The sequence below is a fragment of the Abrus precatorius genome, unplaced genomic scaffold, assembly GCF_003935025.1.
Source record: "Abrus precatorius isolate BTA unplaced genomic scaffold, Abrus_2018 Scaffold7, whole genome shotgun sequence".
NCBI lineage: Eukaryota > Viridiplantae > Streptophyta > Magnoliopsida > Fabales > Fabaceae > Abrus > Abrus precatorius.
The window spans coordinates 8,404,782-8,422,121 of record NW_020874417.1 but is presented as its reverse complement, the minus strand read 5'-3'; the positions used below and the strand labels follow the sequence as shown (position 1 = coordinate 8,422,121).

Sequence of the window (17,340 nt, the reverse complement as noted above, 5' to 3'; positions counted from 1 at the left end):
AACACTATGTTGAGTTCAAATTAAGAGACTATGTTTTCATTATCAATTGAAAGTTTATAAACAAAAAGAGATAAAACATAGAAAGTATAAAACAATGGTTTCAAAATTCTTTAAATTACATAAGATTAACATAAAAGTATAACAATAAAATAAGATATATCATTAAAATGCATCAGAAAAATCCAAGAACAATTTTCAGTAATAGTATAATAAACGAAATTCTTCCAATTTTATTTGAAACTAAAATTATCGATGTATCAAATTTATGTTTACTACGTTTTTTTTTAATCTATTTTAGATGTGTATTCAATTAAAAATGAAATTTTAATATATTATTAAAAATAATTTACTACACTAAACTTTAAGATGTTATAAAATGTAATATACTAAATAAAGAGCAAAACTATATGCTCAGCTATAAATATATATAATCTTACAGGTTAAAATCTATATAAAATGTGCAAAAATCACTGCAAAAATATAAAGAATAAACAACTAAATAATAGTAAAGGTAAAGAATAAAATCACTTCCTCTAAGTTGTAAAAGGAAAAGAATGTCGTTTAGATAACAATATTACAAAAATTCATTGAGAGAAAATTTGTACCTTCAAACTTTTGATTATGTTGTCCGAGAATTACTCTTCTACTTTTGGTTATGGTTGATGAAAGATAGCTTGTTTGACGTGTGATATTTTGTGCCAGTCCTCTCCGACATTCGGTTGGTATCTTTTATGTAATTCAAGACAATATTCAATTTCTAAATATTCATGCTTTGTGAGGTGATGCATGTTATCAGATAGTGAAATCAATTTTAGGCAATCTCATATTCAAAGTTTTTTGAGACAAATCAAAGTCGAAAACCATCCAGGAAGCTCCTCCAGATTGACACATCCAAAAGTTACCAAGGATTGCAACGTGTTCGAAGTTCCTCGCTACCAGTGATTATTATTCGTGGGCAAAAGTGGTCGTAGAAAAGTAATAAAAGGTTTAAAAATTTAGTTTGCAAATAGTTATCATCTTATATAAATTATTTTTAATTATTAAAAATACTTTGATTTAATTATTTAAATAAAAAGGATGCGTAATGAATTAAAAGTCACAAATAATTTAAATTGAAAAAATAATTTGAAAAAATGAAAGAGCTTTTTGACAGAAATTAAATGAAAAGAGTTTAAAACATATAATTTTACCTATTACACTTCTCTATATTTTTTTTAATTTAATTTCAATGTCAATTTTTTTAATGTTTACCAACCAACCTTACTTAATCTATTAATATCTAATAATCATACAATATTAATATTCTTTTTCTTAAGCGGTTACTTCCAATGATTATGCAAGACAAAAGGTAGAGAAAATATAAAAAACACATGTTTATCTTATAATTCTATTAATTACATGTGTACGATCGCTTACGATATAATTAACTATGAGATATTAAGGGTGATTAGTTCTTAACATGAATAATTTAATTCAATAGCATAAAAACCAAACACACAAAGAAAATATTATTATTAAACGTAAAAATTGCAGAGTGTGCAATAAGTTCCACCATAGCTCTAGTTATGAATTTAGCCATTCATACCAAAATAAACAACAAAAAACATGATGAAGCAATTCATAAAACACGAAAAAGAATTCAAACAAGAGAAATACAAAAGAAAACAAAAGATGAAAAGAGTCTCGTTCTCCAAGGGGTACTCAATCACACGCTCGGACTCTAACAGGAGCATCGTTATCTTTGCCAATGATCTCCAATAACTCTCAATAGTCAAATAAGTCAGAACTAAGAGGTGGAAGAAGTATGTAGAAAAGTGTAGAATGCCCAAAAAAAGTCTTGATGAAGTCTTCTTTATATAGAATGTATCTTGAGTTTTCAGTCGGTTAAACTCTATCTTTCCAAATCAGTTTTATCAGCAATTAAAATCTCAACTGAAATCTCTATTTGAATTCCAAATTTACATATGGATTCAAACTTTTACAAGGTTTGAATTTGAATTTAGACTTTTGAACACAAATCTATTGCTAGATAACGTAGCAAGCCCATGTCAAGTGCGAAGCACAGTCATGCTTAAATGCAATACCAACTACAATTATTCAATTTTTGCTTAAAATATTCCAAAATACATCAATAACTCTCTTATGCTTAACTGTGAAAGTCAATAATAAAACTAGTAAGAAATCTTTATAAAATAAACTCCAATAATCCATAAAATGTATCAAGATATGGATTTATTAAATATTATCGTCAAATTCTTTTGACAATTCCTACTAATGACAGATTGTAATAACCAAACTCTCCAAGTTTGAAATGACATGAAATGGCAAAGACTTAGACTCCAACAAGAATCAATCATAAAAATTTTAAGACTAGGATGTTGTATCCCTTTAAATAATGACTTTAGGTTGTCATAAGAAGCTAAGGATACTCATAGATGATGTCGAGTTGTTATAAAAACAATTAAGTTTTTTGAAGGATTTTACAATATAGAACTTAACCTAAGTCAATTCATAGAGACACATTTTCAGTTAAATTCAATTTTAGATTATTTAATAAAGCATATAAAGTTTGCGGGTTTGAAAAGTTCAAATTAATTAAATTAAAACTATGAACAAATTTAAATTGAATAAAAATAGATTAAGAAATATTAATATACAAAATACCAAATGTGTGTAACTCTGATTATCACAGTATCTAAAGATTTTAATCTGCATTTGAACAATTACCTAATCCAATTATTAATTCAATCGAATAACCTAATTGAATAGTATTATAAATTAAATCAAATTATCATTTAACCTAATATGTATTAATTATCAAATTAGAGCATCAATTGAGTCCTAATTTAAATTCTAACAACAGAAAAATTTATTACAATCGCAATACACAAATATGAGATTAGAAAAAAAAAGAACAAATTTAGAGTAATTTGGCCCAGAACTCAAATTAGATTTACATATCTAGATCCTGCGGATTAAACGAGAGGTTTAACTTTCCATAGAAACACTTAACCCAAGCGATAATGAGAGAAGGTAAAAACAATAATTCTTATTAACGACCAATTCTAAAAAATTCAAAGTGTCTAATCACACACCTTAATTCAGAACCTTATTAATCTATTTATAGATTCTGATTATAGTAAACTAAATGGCCAAATTTCGCCCTATACAATTATTAAATAACAAAGGTTCAAATGCAATCTCACATACAAGATTCAGCAATTCTGCCTCAAATTAAATATATCATAGAAAATCGACAACAACTTCAAATTCAGCAATCCATATATGCATTTTGAAATCCTGGAAGTGTAAAATCCAATGTAGCTGAAATCAGCCAAAAACATTATATATAGAAAAAGTTATGGTCAAAAGAGTAATTAGAGGTCAGAATAACAAAAAATACAAAATTAAAATATTTATTTGTGACAAGCCTAAATTATTCAAATAACTAGAAAATGATAAAAACTCTAGAAATAAAGCAAATGAAAATTATTTATAAATTAAAATAAAATTATAAATATAAAATATGTTATATCAGATATTAATTAATTTTCCCAACTCAAGACTAAGCAGAGTATGTGAAATCGAAAGTTCCATAGTTGACTCCATCAAAAATAAATACTAGAGACAACAACATACTAGCTAATTGTTCATCAAATAAAAAAGACGAAAAACATATCTGCTCTACATATTTGAGAAACCAATATATCGCTAGGAAGAGAGTTACTTCACTAGTATATTTTAATTAAAATAATGCCAACACTTATGTCATTTATGAAAAACCTAGAAGAAAAAAGAATGAATGATAGAACCAACCTCCCAATCTAGCTAAGCTGCATGATCAAATTATTTAAGTCAAGCAAATTAAGAGCATGAATAGCTAAATTATAAGAAATTAAACCAGAGATTTTTAAAATAGAAAAAGTATAGATAAATCACATCTATCTTTTAGATTTTTTTCCAAATTGAACACTTAGGGAGGCAAGAGAACAACTCATTTCATAAAATTACTCTCCAATAGCATCAAGGAAACCAAGTACCTATGAGTGATTAGGAAATGTTTACCTATGATATTTCAAGCTACTAGAAAATTCAAAATTCATTTAAATTTCTTGTGAGTATCTGTCTTTGTTTTTCTATTAACTTTTAACAATATTCTCCTAACAGTTTGTAGAGTTCAAATTAAGAAACAATAATTTTAATATCAATTGAAAATTAATATACAAAAAGATAAAGCAGAGAAAGTATAAAATAATTGTTCTGAAAATTCATCAAATTACATAAGATTAAAATAAAAGTTGAATAATAAAATAAGATATATCATCAAAATGCATCATCAAATGATCCAAGAACAATTTTCAATAATAGTATAATGAACAAAGTTCTTCCAAAATTATTTGAAATAAATATTATCATATTGAAATGTCATGTGATAAAAGCATTTTCTTTAGAGTTGAATAATGTATCAAATTCAAGTTAAATACGATTTTCTATCTAAGTATCTATTCTTTTATGTATATTCAATTCAATCAAAAAATAAATTGAGACAATGTCAAAAATAATTTACTGCAATAAACTTCAAGATGTTATAAAATATTAAAATATAATATGCTAAGTAAAAAGAAAAAATGATGAGTTGTCAATATTTAAAGAGAGTCATACAATTGAACTCAAAAGAGCAAGGTCTAGTTAGCACAGGACGTCTTACTCAAGCAAAAATGGAGAAAAGGAATAGGGTTAGTATGGAGGTTGGAGAGGAAGTGTTAGGAATAAAGAGGAGAGTTGGGTATGAGGTGGGAGAAGAAGAGTTAGACAAAAGGAATAGGGTTGATATGGAGGTTGGAGAGGAAGTGTTAGGAATGAAGTTTGAGTAATTTTTTTCTTTCCATTTTTTCTTAGACTTTGTTTGAAAATTTGGAAGGTGAAAAAATGGAAGTGTTCAAAGGGAGAAGGAGGGGAAGGGAAGGAAAGGGGAAGGAAGTTAAATCCTTCCCTTATTTGAATGTTTAATATTGAGAAGGGAGAATGATAGTGGATTTAATTATATAAATACTTTTAAAATTAATATTTTTATTTTTTAAATTTTTTTAAAAAAATTATCACTTTAAAAATTATTTTTTTAAAAAAAAAATAAAAACTTATTTGTAAAATAGTATAAAAGAGTGGAATAGAGAAAATCTTCAAAATGAAAAACTAAAAAATAAGTTTTTATAGGATTTAGAAAAATTTCAAAAACTTTCTCTTCTTATTTAAGTAACTCTCAAACAGGATTAAACTCTTTCTAAAACAGGATTAAACTCTTTCTAACCCTTTCGTTCCCCTCCTAAACCTAATCTTAAGGAAGCTATTTTCGTTTAAACTAAAATGAAACGTCCAGCGCTGGATCGGGAATGTAACTCTCAAAGAGGAAATAGGTTGAAACAAAAAGCATCAAGAAATGTGTATATAATGCAGAAAAATAACTGCAGAAAGGACAAAGAATTAGCAAATATATAATATTAAATATAAACAGTAAAATCACTTACTCCAACATGTAAAAAGGAAGTCATCAAAATAACAGCGTTACAAAAATCATTAGGAGAAAAATTGTACCTTCAAACTTTTGACAAATGTTATGTGAGAATTAATCTTCCTCTTCTTATTGACGAAGGATAACTTGTTTGATATGTGATATTTTGTGCCACTCCTGTCCGCCTTTCGGTTGGCATCTTTCATATAATTCAGGACAATCTTCAATCTCTAAATATTCAAGGTTTGTGAGGTGATGCATGTTATCAGAGAGTGAAATCAATTTTGGGCAATCTCCAATTGTAAGTGTTCTGAGACAAATCAAAGTTGAAAACCACCCAGGAAGCTCCTCAAGATTGACACATTTGACAGTTAGCAAGGATTGCAATGTGTTTGAAGATCCTCGCAACCAGTGAGGCAAAGTGACCAGTTGCGGTAAATCATAAAGAACAAGTAACTTTAATTTCAAACTGGGAATATTTTCGTCATGTTCTTTTGACAATTCCAACTTATGACAGCTGAAAATAGCCAGACTCTCCAAGTTTGGAATGGCATGAAATGGCAAAGACTCTAGACTCCCACAAGAATCAATAATAAAAAATTTAAGACGAGGAAGTTGTATCCCTTCAAATAATGACTTCAGGTTGTCGCAAGAATCCAAGGATAAAGTTTCTAAAGAAGTCCATTTTGCAATCTCTGGAAAACTAGATTGCTTAAAGGTTAAATACAACTGGCAAAGGTTGATCAAGTTCTCTATGCCTTTGGGCAATGCTTCTAGGCTTTTGCAATCATCGAGTCGTAAAACTTGCAAATTCTGGAGTTTGCACACTGAATCTGGGAATCTTGAAAGTTCTGTATTATTTTGAAGAATGAGACATCTTAAATGTTTCAACTTACCAATGGAGCTAGGCAAACTCTTGTAATCAGAATAACTTATTTCCAGAAACCGCAAGTATTTGCACCTCGACAACAATGAATTCAAGGAAGCTTCATTGTTGGCTCCACGAGAAAAAATAATGGTTCTTAGACCTGTAGGAAAGGAAGCTTGGCCAAGCACAGTGTTTTCAGCAAATGACAAATGTTGGGTACTTTCAGATATATTTTGAGTGCGGGATTTCACGCGCTGAAACTCATCTTTTGAGACATAAAGTGCAAGATCATGCACCAAATCATGTAATTTGAAACTGCAAGTACTACCATGGTCAACAAAATCTTGAAGAAAAGATCTCGAGCGCAGCTCATGCAAAATTTGAGTGCAACCCTCTTCCAATGTTTTATTTTGCATTGACGATGGAAGGAAACCAAGTGCCTGCCAAAGCGCAGAAACATGAAAACTACTAATAATAACATCCTTATCAAAAAGGGAGAAGCAAGAAAAACATCGTTTTAAATGAGAAGGTAATTGATCATAGCTTAATTTCAGAGCCGGCAAAATGTCATCTTTATTTTGTGGTAAATTCCAAATCTCATTGTCCCTAACAAACGTCCACTCTTCTTTATCAACTTTTAAGAACAGTGAACATCCCAAAGTTCTCACTGCCAACGGAAGCCCTCGGCATTTCTTTACAATTTCTTTCCCAATCAACAACAATTCTGGATACTTCTTCTCTTCTCCTTCTTGAAAAGCCCATTTAATGAACAGAGTCATGGAATCCACTTCAGAAAGACCTTCTAAAGGGTAGGAGTACGAGGGTTTAGTGCCCATCATGGCAGCAATGGAATGGCTACGAGTAGTCACAAGGACTTTACTTCCTTTGGCACCTATTTGTATTAAACCCTTCAACTCAACCCATTTAACACGATCCTCATTCCACACGTCATCCAAGACAAGCAAGAACTTCTTACCATCAAGCATATGTCTCACATGATTTTTTAGCTGCTCCATCTCGAGGTGCTCATAGTTCTCTGGAAATAGGTTTGGAGCAGAGTTGAGGATCTTAATAAGCATTTGCTTGGGTTCAAATTCATCGGACACGCACACCCACATCTTCAACTCAAAAGACTCATCAACACTGTTATCATTGAAAACAGTCTTTGCAAGCGTGGTCTTTCCCAAACCTCCAATGCCCACAATGGGAATAACAAAGAGACTTTCACCATCATCCTCTTGCAACAAAAGTTCAAGGATCTTTTCCTTATCGTGTTCCCTTCCTATCACATCAGAAGCATTTATGTGGGAATGGGTCAATTCCCTCGTATGCACGACCCGCGTATCAACATCATTGGTTTGGAGGCCGTAGTTGTTTCTATCAGTTGCAAACTTGTTTAATCTCTTATTGATTTCTTTAATCTCATGTGCCATTTTAAGACGATATATGAGAGAATTAGAACCTGAGAAGAAGCGGAGTACCTTTCTGGACAGGCTGCCCTGAGTCTTAATAACATGCTTTCGCAACGCTTCACACTCAAAGTCATCGACGATGTCTTCGGCGTGGTAGAGCACGTGCTTGATCTGCGTGAGCCATTGACGCAACTGGTTGTTCAGGTGCTGCTTTTGTTCTGCATCCAACAGCACGGCTTTGATGAATGAGATAGTCTGTTTCATCTCGCGTAGATCGTCATACACACCCATTGCCAGAGAAGCTTCTTCCATGGCACGGGAAGCAAGCTTCCCTACGAGTGACTCTGCCACGCTGAAGAGGACTGATTCAGCCATGGTTTTGGGGAGAGAACAGAGATCAGAGATCAGAGAAAGCAACGCAATGCACTTGTGGATTGATTTTAGTTTGTGCCACAAGTGCAAAGAGGAATCATATTTGCAGTGTCCCAGTCAATGGTCAACTATCAAGTCTTTCTTTATTCAGCAATAATTGGCAAAAAAAAAAAAAAATTGTTTATGAGTTAGATAGAATATTAATGTGCAGCAACTAGCAAATAAATTAGTAATTAATTCGACGGTCTTTAAAGCAACTTGCGAATAAACTACAAATTAATTTTATTTGGTGATGTCTCATGTTGTATTGGATTTTCTTATGGCAGTAACTGTGTTGTGTCCACAAACTATGCACTTTGCGCCAGGGATTGATGCTATAAGGATCAACTTCTACAATTTTTGTTGACAGCGTTATCCATTAAAAAGATCATCGTATTTTGATTACTGTTTCAAAGTAACTAACGTGTTTAGGAAATATGAATGAAACACTCCAAAAAGATTCACTCGGTGGAATAGAGAGTTATAGTTTGTGCTACAAATGTACTTATTCACGGGGTTAGGTTGAATAAACTTTTGATAAATAAATAAATAAAATGAGTAAGAATTTGTCAAAAAATAGACTCTAAATTATCTCACGTAATAAATAGTTTTATAATAGATAAATTAATAAAATTAACATGTTATATTAAAAATTATGTTAATTTATTATTGAATTTTTTTATGGATAAAATTTTATCAATTTAATTATCATAGAGTTATTTATTTTATAAGGTAATTTAATTTTTTAAATAAGTTAAATTTAACTTTCACTTTATAGGTTGGAGAACTTAAATGAGAGATTTCAAAAAATTGAGATATATTTTATTTTAATTTCTAAAAAAAATATTTCATTTTATTTTTATATAAATATTTATTAATGGTTGACTTATAATTTTTGTAAAATATCTATGATAATTGCCGTTATACACCAGTTTCATCGCAATTTTAACGGACAAGTTGCTCCTTTCACCCAAAAAATATTTGCTAATAATCTTCAATCATTGATTAAAGGGGAAAGAAACATGCATTAGGAAAAATTCATATATTTTTTTTTTGGAAAATAATGATGAACTTTCTTTTCTATAAAACTATGTTAAGTATATGAGGCCTTGCTTATCTCGAATAAATATTTTGATAAAAAAACAAAACACACTATAAAATATATTGAGAATGGATTCTTTCTATATAAATTGTGGGCTTTGCACCCTAAATAACACATTGTGTAGACTAATTGCTATTATTTTGCTCATAGTTTAACCCAATAGGAAATTTCCAATGTTTTTATGTACAATTCACCACTGTTTCAAATTAATAAAAGTGTTCAGAAATGATTAAATCAGATTTTGAGGCTACAACTAAAACCAAGCTAGTTTTAAAATCCAAATTTTTAATAAAACTAAATATTTAGACTCACTTTATTTTTTAATCCAGATTTTTACTAGATCTCATTTAATAAAACTAGATTTCATTTATTAAAACTGGATAAAACAATAAGTCTCCTCTCTTCAATGTTAAGTTGTGCCACTACCACATAATTGGTTTCGCTTGAGGAACTCTATCCAATTACCAAAGCTCAATTATCACCCCGACGTTAGTCGTTAAATATAAATTTAAATATCACGCTCACGTTAGTAATTAGCCACAAGTTAGAATTGTGTAAACTTGTAAGCGACTGAGTTTCTCAAAGCATTAACAATACATGTTTTTCAAAGCCAAAGTAAGGCTGATCAACATTCATGATTCAGAACACCACCTCAGATACTTGCTTTGAGAGCCCACAGAAGAAAATTTTTTCATATGGTTGTAGACTAAAAAGATGTAATATGAATCAGACCAAGCTGCATGATCAAATTATGCAAGACAGGTGAATTAAGAACATGAATAGCTAAGTAAATAATATGAATGATAAAAAGTTGAGGTACCTGCAACACACTTGAGGCAGATGTGATAACCTTTTTGTAATCCCTTGTTGCGAATGCACTTGCAATAATTGCCTGATAAGAGTCTCTTTCTATGGTCAATGTTGCTTGAATGTACTAAAAGGAACATACTCTTGAGTAAATAGAATCGTCTCAAGTGAAGATTGATGCATGAATAAAAGTGTTCAGAAATGATTAAATCAGATTTTGAGGCTACAACTAAAACCAAGCTAGTTTTAAAATCCAAATTTTTAATAAAACTAAATATTTAGACTGATTTTATTTTTTAATTCAGATTTTTACTAGATCTCATTTAATAAAACTAGATTTCATTTATTAAATCTGATAAAATAATAAAGTATTTTTTTAATAATTAAAAAAAAACTCTTTTAAAAATTAGAAACAGACATACTCTAAATCTATTATCTTCAATGTTAAGCTGTGCCACTACCACATAATTGGTTTCGCTTGAGCAACCCTATGTTCCCAATTACCAAAGCTCAATTATCACCCTGACGTTAGTAGATAAATATAAATTTAAATAAATTTAAATATCACGCTGACGTTAGTAATTAGCCACAAGTTAGAATTGTAAACTTGTAAGCGACTGAGTTTCTCAAAGCATTAATAATTATCCACAAGTTGCTCGAAACTTGACAACAATTATCAGCATTAACAAAACATGATTTTCAAAGCCAAAGTAAGGCTGACCAACATTCATGATCCATGAACACCATCTCAGATACTTGCTTTGAGAATCCACAGAAGAAAAGTTTTTCATATGGTTGTAGACTAAAAAGATGTAATGCGAGCACCAGCCCAAGAATCATGCCAAGCTGCTTGATCAAATTATGCGAGACAGGTGAATTAAGAACATGAATAGTTAAGTAAATAATATGAATGATAAAAAGTTGAGGTACCTGCCACACACTTGAGGCAGATGTGACAACCTTTTCGTAATCCCTTGTTGCGAATGTACTTGCAATAATTGCCTGATAAGAGTCTCTTTCTATGGTCATGTTGCTTGAATGTACTAAAAGGAACATATTTTTGAGTAAATAGAATCGTCTAAAGTGAAGATTGATACATGAATGACAACAGATATCACAAACAAAGCATGAGGATTTATGCTGATGATTCTGAGGCAAATGATACGCTGAAGCACGTAGAAACTCCCTAAATGTAATCACATAGGAAACTGAAAAGGAATGGTGTTGGCGTGCAAAGTAACTAATAAGTCTAGAATGTGACTTAGGTCCAATTTGATAAACATTGAAGAAGAAAATCAATATAAAAAATAAATAAAATTTCTCATAAATTAAAAGTAGCTTATATTCCTATGTTTTGGAGAAGTTAAATTATAGAACTTTCTTAAGAAAATAAAAAAGCATAAATTGATTTTGACTTATAGAGAAGAATTTGATTCATTTTACTACTTAATTGGCAACGAATGGTGTTGGCATGCTAACTAACTAATAAATCTAGAATATGACTTAGGGCCAATTTGATAACCTAAGTTTTATTTGAAGCAGAAAATCAATATAAAAAATAAATAAATTTTCTCATAAGTTAAACGTAGTTTATATCTTTATGTTTTGGAGAAGTTAAATTATAGAATTTGCTAAGAAAATAAAAAAGCATAAATTGTTGATTCACTTTACTATTTAATTGGCAATGAATGATGTTGGCATGTAAGGTAACTAATAAATCTAGAAAGTTACTTAGTAGCCTTGCTTAGTTACTCTGCTAGTTACTTCTTCTATAAATGCATATATTCATTTCCTTGGATGTTCATTTATGGTAAATCTTGAGCATTAGAGGTCATTTGATTTTTAGATTTAGTAAAATATATACGCTTAGAAGGTCAGCCTTAGTTCAACAGTAACAGTTTTATCCTATTCAAATTTTGGAAAAAAGCCTCTCTATGTGCAAAGATTAGGCTACATACATTTACCCACCCCAAACCTAACTAGGATGGAGGTTGCTGCACTAGTTCCTCCACATATAGTAAATATTTGTGCTTGAAAACAAATCAAAATTCTTCATCCTAACCATCTAGGTTGCAAAAGTTACATTTTAATAAAGAATCATTTTCTTACTTGTCCAGCAACAGCCAACCTATCAGCAAGCAAAGAAGTTGTCATCCAAATCTGCAAGCACATCTGAAATGCAACCGTTGTTGTTGATCCTTGTGTTGCTGCTAGGGATGTTGACAAGGTAACTGTTATGGCCCAAAATAGTTACAAAGCTATTACGATCCAGTAACCATGTAAGAGGTCCACCATTTGAAGGGTGTATAAGAGGAAAAAGGAAAGAATGAATAATGAGCTGGCAGAGAGAGAAGGTAATAAGAAGAGTTAGTTATGATTATCCTTATAGAGGCAAAGGGGGTAAAGAGAGAGGATAGAGAGCAGTAACTCTCTATAGGAGCTACGCTTTGGGCAACAACAGTTGTATTCCCTACTAATATTTCAATCCATTCAATAAAATAAACTCAATTTTTTCTCATATCTCTTCATTCTTCATCTTAATTACTCTCTGTTGGGTTTGGTTTGTAACAAACTGGTCCGACCTGCCAGATACTATAAGGGTGAATGCCACCTAGGAAGGGAACACAGGGAAAGAACATAGATATCATGGAGGGTCGAATGGCGGTGATTGAAGGAGAAATTGTTGGTTTGAAATCAGCTATTGAGGCGATGCATTACAAACAGAGGAGAACCAAGCATGACTAATAGCACTGCTCACCAAAAGTCCAGAGAAGTCGCTAGGAGAAGTACAATCAACGGTTGATGGTTCAGGGACCAAAAGGTTGCAAAGGGATGCTCTTGACGAATTCTGCCAGTCAATGAAAAAAGTGGAGTTACTCGCATTTGACGGCAATGACCCAATAGGATGAATTTCGCGTGCAAAAATCTATTTTCGAGTAATGGAGACAAGTCCTGAAATTCAAGTAAACTTGGCACAGTTGTGCATGGAAGGATCTACAATTCATTTTTGCCTGATTTAACATGGGAACAACTTAAAAATGACTTGCTTGAACGTTATGAGGGAGTAGGAGATGGTGATGTTTATGAGCAGCTTATGGCTCTCTGACAAACAGGGGGTGTAGATGAGTACATTGAAAGGTTTGAGAGGCTGATGGCTCAAGCCCCACCCTTGCCAAATGACTAGTGTTTTGGGTATTTCATCCATGGTTTGAGAGACGATATTCGAGGAAAGGTTTGAGGCATGCGAGCCATGGGTCTCCTCTCGCGCCTACGATTGATGAACTAAGCAAGAGCAATCAAAAATGAAATGCAGGGGCAAAACCGATTACATTCAGGTGGGAAGCAGTTTGGAGGAAAGGAAAATTTTGGGGCAACCTGAACAGGGCCATCTCATCCAGGAGGCCTAAGCATGTTGGGCAGTAGTAGTGGGTCTAAATGGTTCCTTATAGGAGATAATAAACGGGTTACTGGGTCCAAGCAAGGAAGCCTAATGTACAGATCTGAAAACTCTTCAGACGGGGTGCGTGTTACATTGCGAGATAGGGGAATCTGCCATTTATCATATCAAGAGCTTTTGGATCGCAAACAAAAAGGGTTATGTTTCAAATGTGGAGGCAAGTACCATCTGTGTCACCAATGTCCAGATCGACAACTAAAGGTGATGTTCTTGGAAGACTTTGGTGATGAGAACGACAAAGCCAATGTGCTTGCTGTAGAAGGAAACGAGGTGGCGAATACAGAAGGAGAGTGCAGTGTCTTGCATCTCGGAGGTCGAAGGCTAGCACCACAAACTCTGAAGTTACAAGGTGCAGTGTATAGGGTACCCATCGTGGTGTTGGTGGACAGCGAAGCCACACATAATTTTATTTCAAAGAAACTAGTCGCAACTATGGGATGACCAACTGAACCCACTAAACCAATGAGTATTAAACTGGGAGATGGTTATAAAGCCTGTGCACAGGGGAAGTGTAGGGAAGTTCATATTTAGCTAAATAAGGTAATTATCACCATTGATGCTTTGTTCTTTGACTTGAAAGGCATTGATGTGGTATTAGGAATGTCATGGTTGGCTTCCTTTGGCGAGATGTTGATAGACTGGGGAAAATGGTCCATGACATTTTAGCAAAAAAATGAATGGGTAACTGTGACTGCTAGAGGAAAGGAGGCTGCAAATCAAGAAGCATTACATTTTTGGAAAACCAATCAAGGTGATAGAAGGTTGTTTGTTTGTAGCAGAATTACAAGTCAGTAAACAATTAAGGGCAAAGAACGACATTCCTAATTTGCACAAAGAACAACTACAACAATTGGAGAGGTTGCTTAATTAATATGACGTATTCCATGACCCAAAAGGATTACCTCCAAGAAGGCAAAAAGAGCATGTTATCAACCTACGTGAAGGACAAGGGCCTGTGAATTTTAGGCCCTATAGATATCCTTACCACCACAAGATGGATATTGAAAAACAAATCAAGGATACATTGGACTCAGGTATGATGAGGCAAAGTAATAGTGAAATCTCTAGCCTTGTAATTTTAGTTAAAAAAAAAATGACTCGTGGCGGATGTGCATTGTTTATAGGGCATTGAACAAGGTAACAATGCCTGATAAATTTCAATACTAGTGATTGATGAATTATTGGATGAATTGCATGGGGCTGCATTTTTCTCCAAATTAGACCTTAAGTTGGGAGACCACCAAGTGCGGGTCAAAGAGAAGGGCATCCGTAAAACAACGTTTAGGACTCATGAAGGGCATTATGATTATCTTGTAATGCCTTTTGGTTTGATGAACGCTCCTTCTACTTTTCAAGCTTTGATGAATGAGATTTTTCGGCCTTTATTGAGAAGATTTATACTTATATTTTTTGATGATATTTTGGTATATAGCCTAGATTGGGATACTCATATGCTGGACTTGAAGGCAGTGATGGATATTCTGCAGCAACATCAGTTGGTGGAAAATAAGCTCTTTTACTCAATCTTCTGTGGAGTATTTGAGTCATGTAGTTTCACATCAAGGAGTAGCCATGGATCCAGAGGAAATCCAAAGTGTTATCCAATGGCCTATACCTATAAGTGTCAAAGGAATTAGAGGATTTTTGGGTTTGATGGGTTATTACCGCAAGTTTATTCAAAATTCTGGCAAGATAGCAAGACCATTAACGGAGCTCACCAAGAAGGATGGTTTCCAGTGGAACCCTAATGCTCAGGTTGCTTTTAAACTATTAAAGCAAAAATTAATAACAGCACTAGTATTAGCTCTTCCAGACTTCGCTCAACCTTTTAGCATTGAATGTGACGCATCAGGTTAAGGAATAAGAGCGATCCTAACACAAGGCAAGCGTCCTATAGCCTTCTTCAGCAAGGCTTAAAGTGACACAACCTATCTAAGTCTGCCTATGAGAATGAGCTAATGGGGATGGCATTGGCTATTAAGCATTGACGCCTTTATCTTTTGGGAAGAGAATTTACAGCATTCACAAATCAAAAGAGCTTGGGTCAATTGTTACAACAATGGATATCTACTATGAATCAACAAAATTGGGCAGCAAAACTTCTTGCTTATCAATTTAACATCCTGTATAGGCCTGGGTTGGAGAATAAAGGGGTTGATGCTTTATCACGCATGTATGACACAAGTGAGTTTGGTTTCCTAATTTCCTATCCAATTTGGGAAGACAAAGAGCTAATCATGGAAGAAGTTCGCACTGATGCAGTTTTGTCTAAAATTATCACTGATTTACAGAAGGATTATCATTGCAGACCAGGGTTCATGTATAAAAATGGAATTCTGCTCTATCAAGGTTGATTGGTACTACCGTCCACATCCTCTTGGATCCCTAAATTAATTAAAGAATTTCATTCCTCTCTCCAAGGGGGATACTCTGGTTTTTATAAAACATACAAAAGACTTGTCGCCAACCTATACTAGATTGGGATAATGAAGACAGTCCAAGATTTTGTTCGAAAATGTGATATTTGCAAGCGGCAAAAGTATATGGTCATGTCACCTAGTGGTCTTTTACAACCTTTGAACATTCCAGAGCAAATTTGGGATGAGGTCTCTAAGGATTTCATTATGAAGTTGCCTAAATAATGTGGGTATAATATAATTTTTGTTGTGGTGGACCGATCTCGAAGTACACCCATGTTCTTTCTCTGAAGCACCCCTATTTTGTTAGGATTGTGGCAGAGTTATTTATGAAAGAAGTGATAAAGTTACATAGTGTTCTTCTCTCCATTATCAGCGATCGTGACTCTCTCTTTGTTAGTAACTTCTGGCAAGAAATTTTTAGGTTACAAAGTACTCAACTCAAGATGAGTTCTGCTTACCATCCAGAGATAGATGGCCAGACAAAGGTTGTAAACCATTGTCTAGAAACTTATCTGCGTTATTTTTTGCGGATCAGCATAAGACCTGGTTCCAGTGGGTACATTGGGTAGAATATTGGTATAATACCAATTTCCATGAGACGACACGAATGATGCCCTGCGAAGCTGTTTATAGAAGAAAGTCCCCTGTCTTAGTTCGTTTCTTCCACAGTGAAACGAATGTAGAAGTTGTAAAGTGTGAGTTGTTGGATAGAGATGAGGCTCTGTGATAGCTTAAACATCATTTACACCGTGCTCAAAATAGAATAAAAAATCAAGCTGATAGAAAATGGAAGGAGAGAAGTTTTGAGGTAGTCTAATGGGTGTTTCTTAAACTACGCCCTCATCATCAAGTTTCTATTGTTGCTCGGATTAAGGCCAAATTGTCAGCTCAATATTATGGGTCGTTCCAAGTGTTAGAGCGTATTGGGACGGTAGCTTATAAATTGCAACTCCTTGAAACATCAAGAATCCACCTTGTGTTTCATGTCTTATTACTCAAGAAGGCTGTGGGTGATTACAAAATTGAACAAGAATTACCATTGGGCTTGGATGGTGAGTTTATGACAATGCACGAATCGTGGGTGGTGTTAGGTTCTTGCCTTGTGACCAAAGGTGAAGAAACTATTACTTGGCTGTTAATTTACTAGAAGAGGTAGACAGTTGACAAAGCTATTTGGGAGGATGAAGTTACGATCCGTAATCAATTTTTGAGCTTTAGCCTTGGGGACAAGGAGGCAGTGTTATGACCCAAAATAGTTAGGAGCATTACGGTCCACCAACCATATAGGAGGCCCACCATTTGGAGGGTGTATAAGAGGAGAAAGGAAAGAATGGATAATGAGCTGGCAGAGAAA

The 17,340-nt window shown here is 33.1% G+C and overlaps 2 protein-coding genes across 2 annotated transcripts; one reads left to right on the top strand and one right to left on the bottom strand.

Moving 5' to 3' along the window:
* Positions 1-3,104: 3,104 nt before the first annotated feature.
* LOC113873448 (putative disease resistance protein RGA3) lies at positions 3,105-8,346 on the bottom strand. The gene is made up of 2 exons (XM_027511572.1): positions 5,593-8,346; positions 3,105-3,300 (listed from the first exon to the last, which is right to left on the bottom strand). The coding sequence occupies exon 1, from the start codon at positions 8,162-8,164 to the stop codon at positions 5,639-5,641; it is 2,526 nt and encodes an 841-aa protein (XP_027367373.1). The 5' UTR covers positions 8,165-8,346; the 3' UTR covers positions 3,105-3,300; positions 5,593-5,638.
* Positions 8,347-15,138: 6,792 nt separating this feature from the next.
* Positions 15,139-15,920, top strand: LOC113871416. The gene is made up of 2 exons (XM_027508511.1): positions 15,139-15,418; positions 15,661-15,920. Exons 1-2 carry the CDS (start codon positions 15,139-15,141, stop codon positions 15,918-15,920), a joined length of 540 nt encoding a protein of 179 aa, XP_027364312.1.
* Positions 15,921-17,340: the final 1,420 nt, after the last annotated feature.

Coding starts and splice junctions, on each gene's coding strand:
- LOC113873448 (XM_027511572.1), bottom strand. CDS start 8,164: ATGGCTGAATCAGTCCTCTTCAGCGTGGCAGAGTCACTCGTAGGGAAG.
- LOC113871416 (XM_027508511.1), top strand. CDS start 15,139: ATGGATCCAGAGGAAATCCAAAGTGTTATCCAATGGCCTATACCTATA. Junction 15,419..15,660: donor CATTGAATGTGACGCATCAG/GTTAAGGAATAA, acceptor AAAATTGGGCAG/CAAAACTTCTTGCTTATCAA.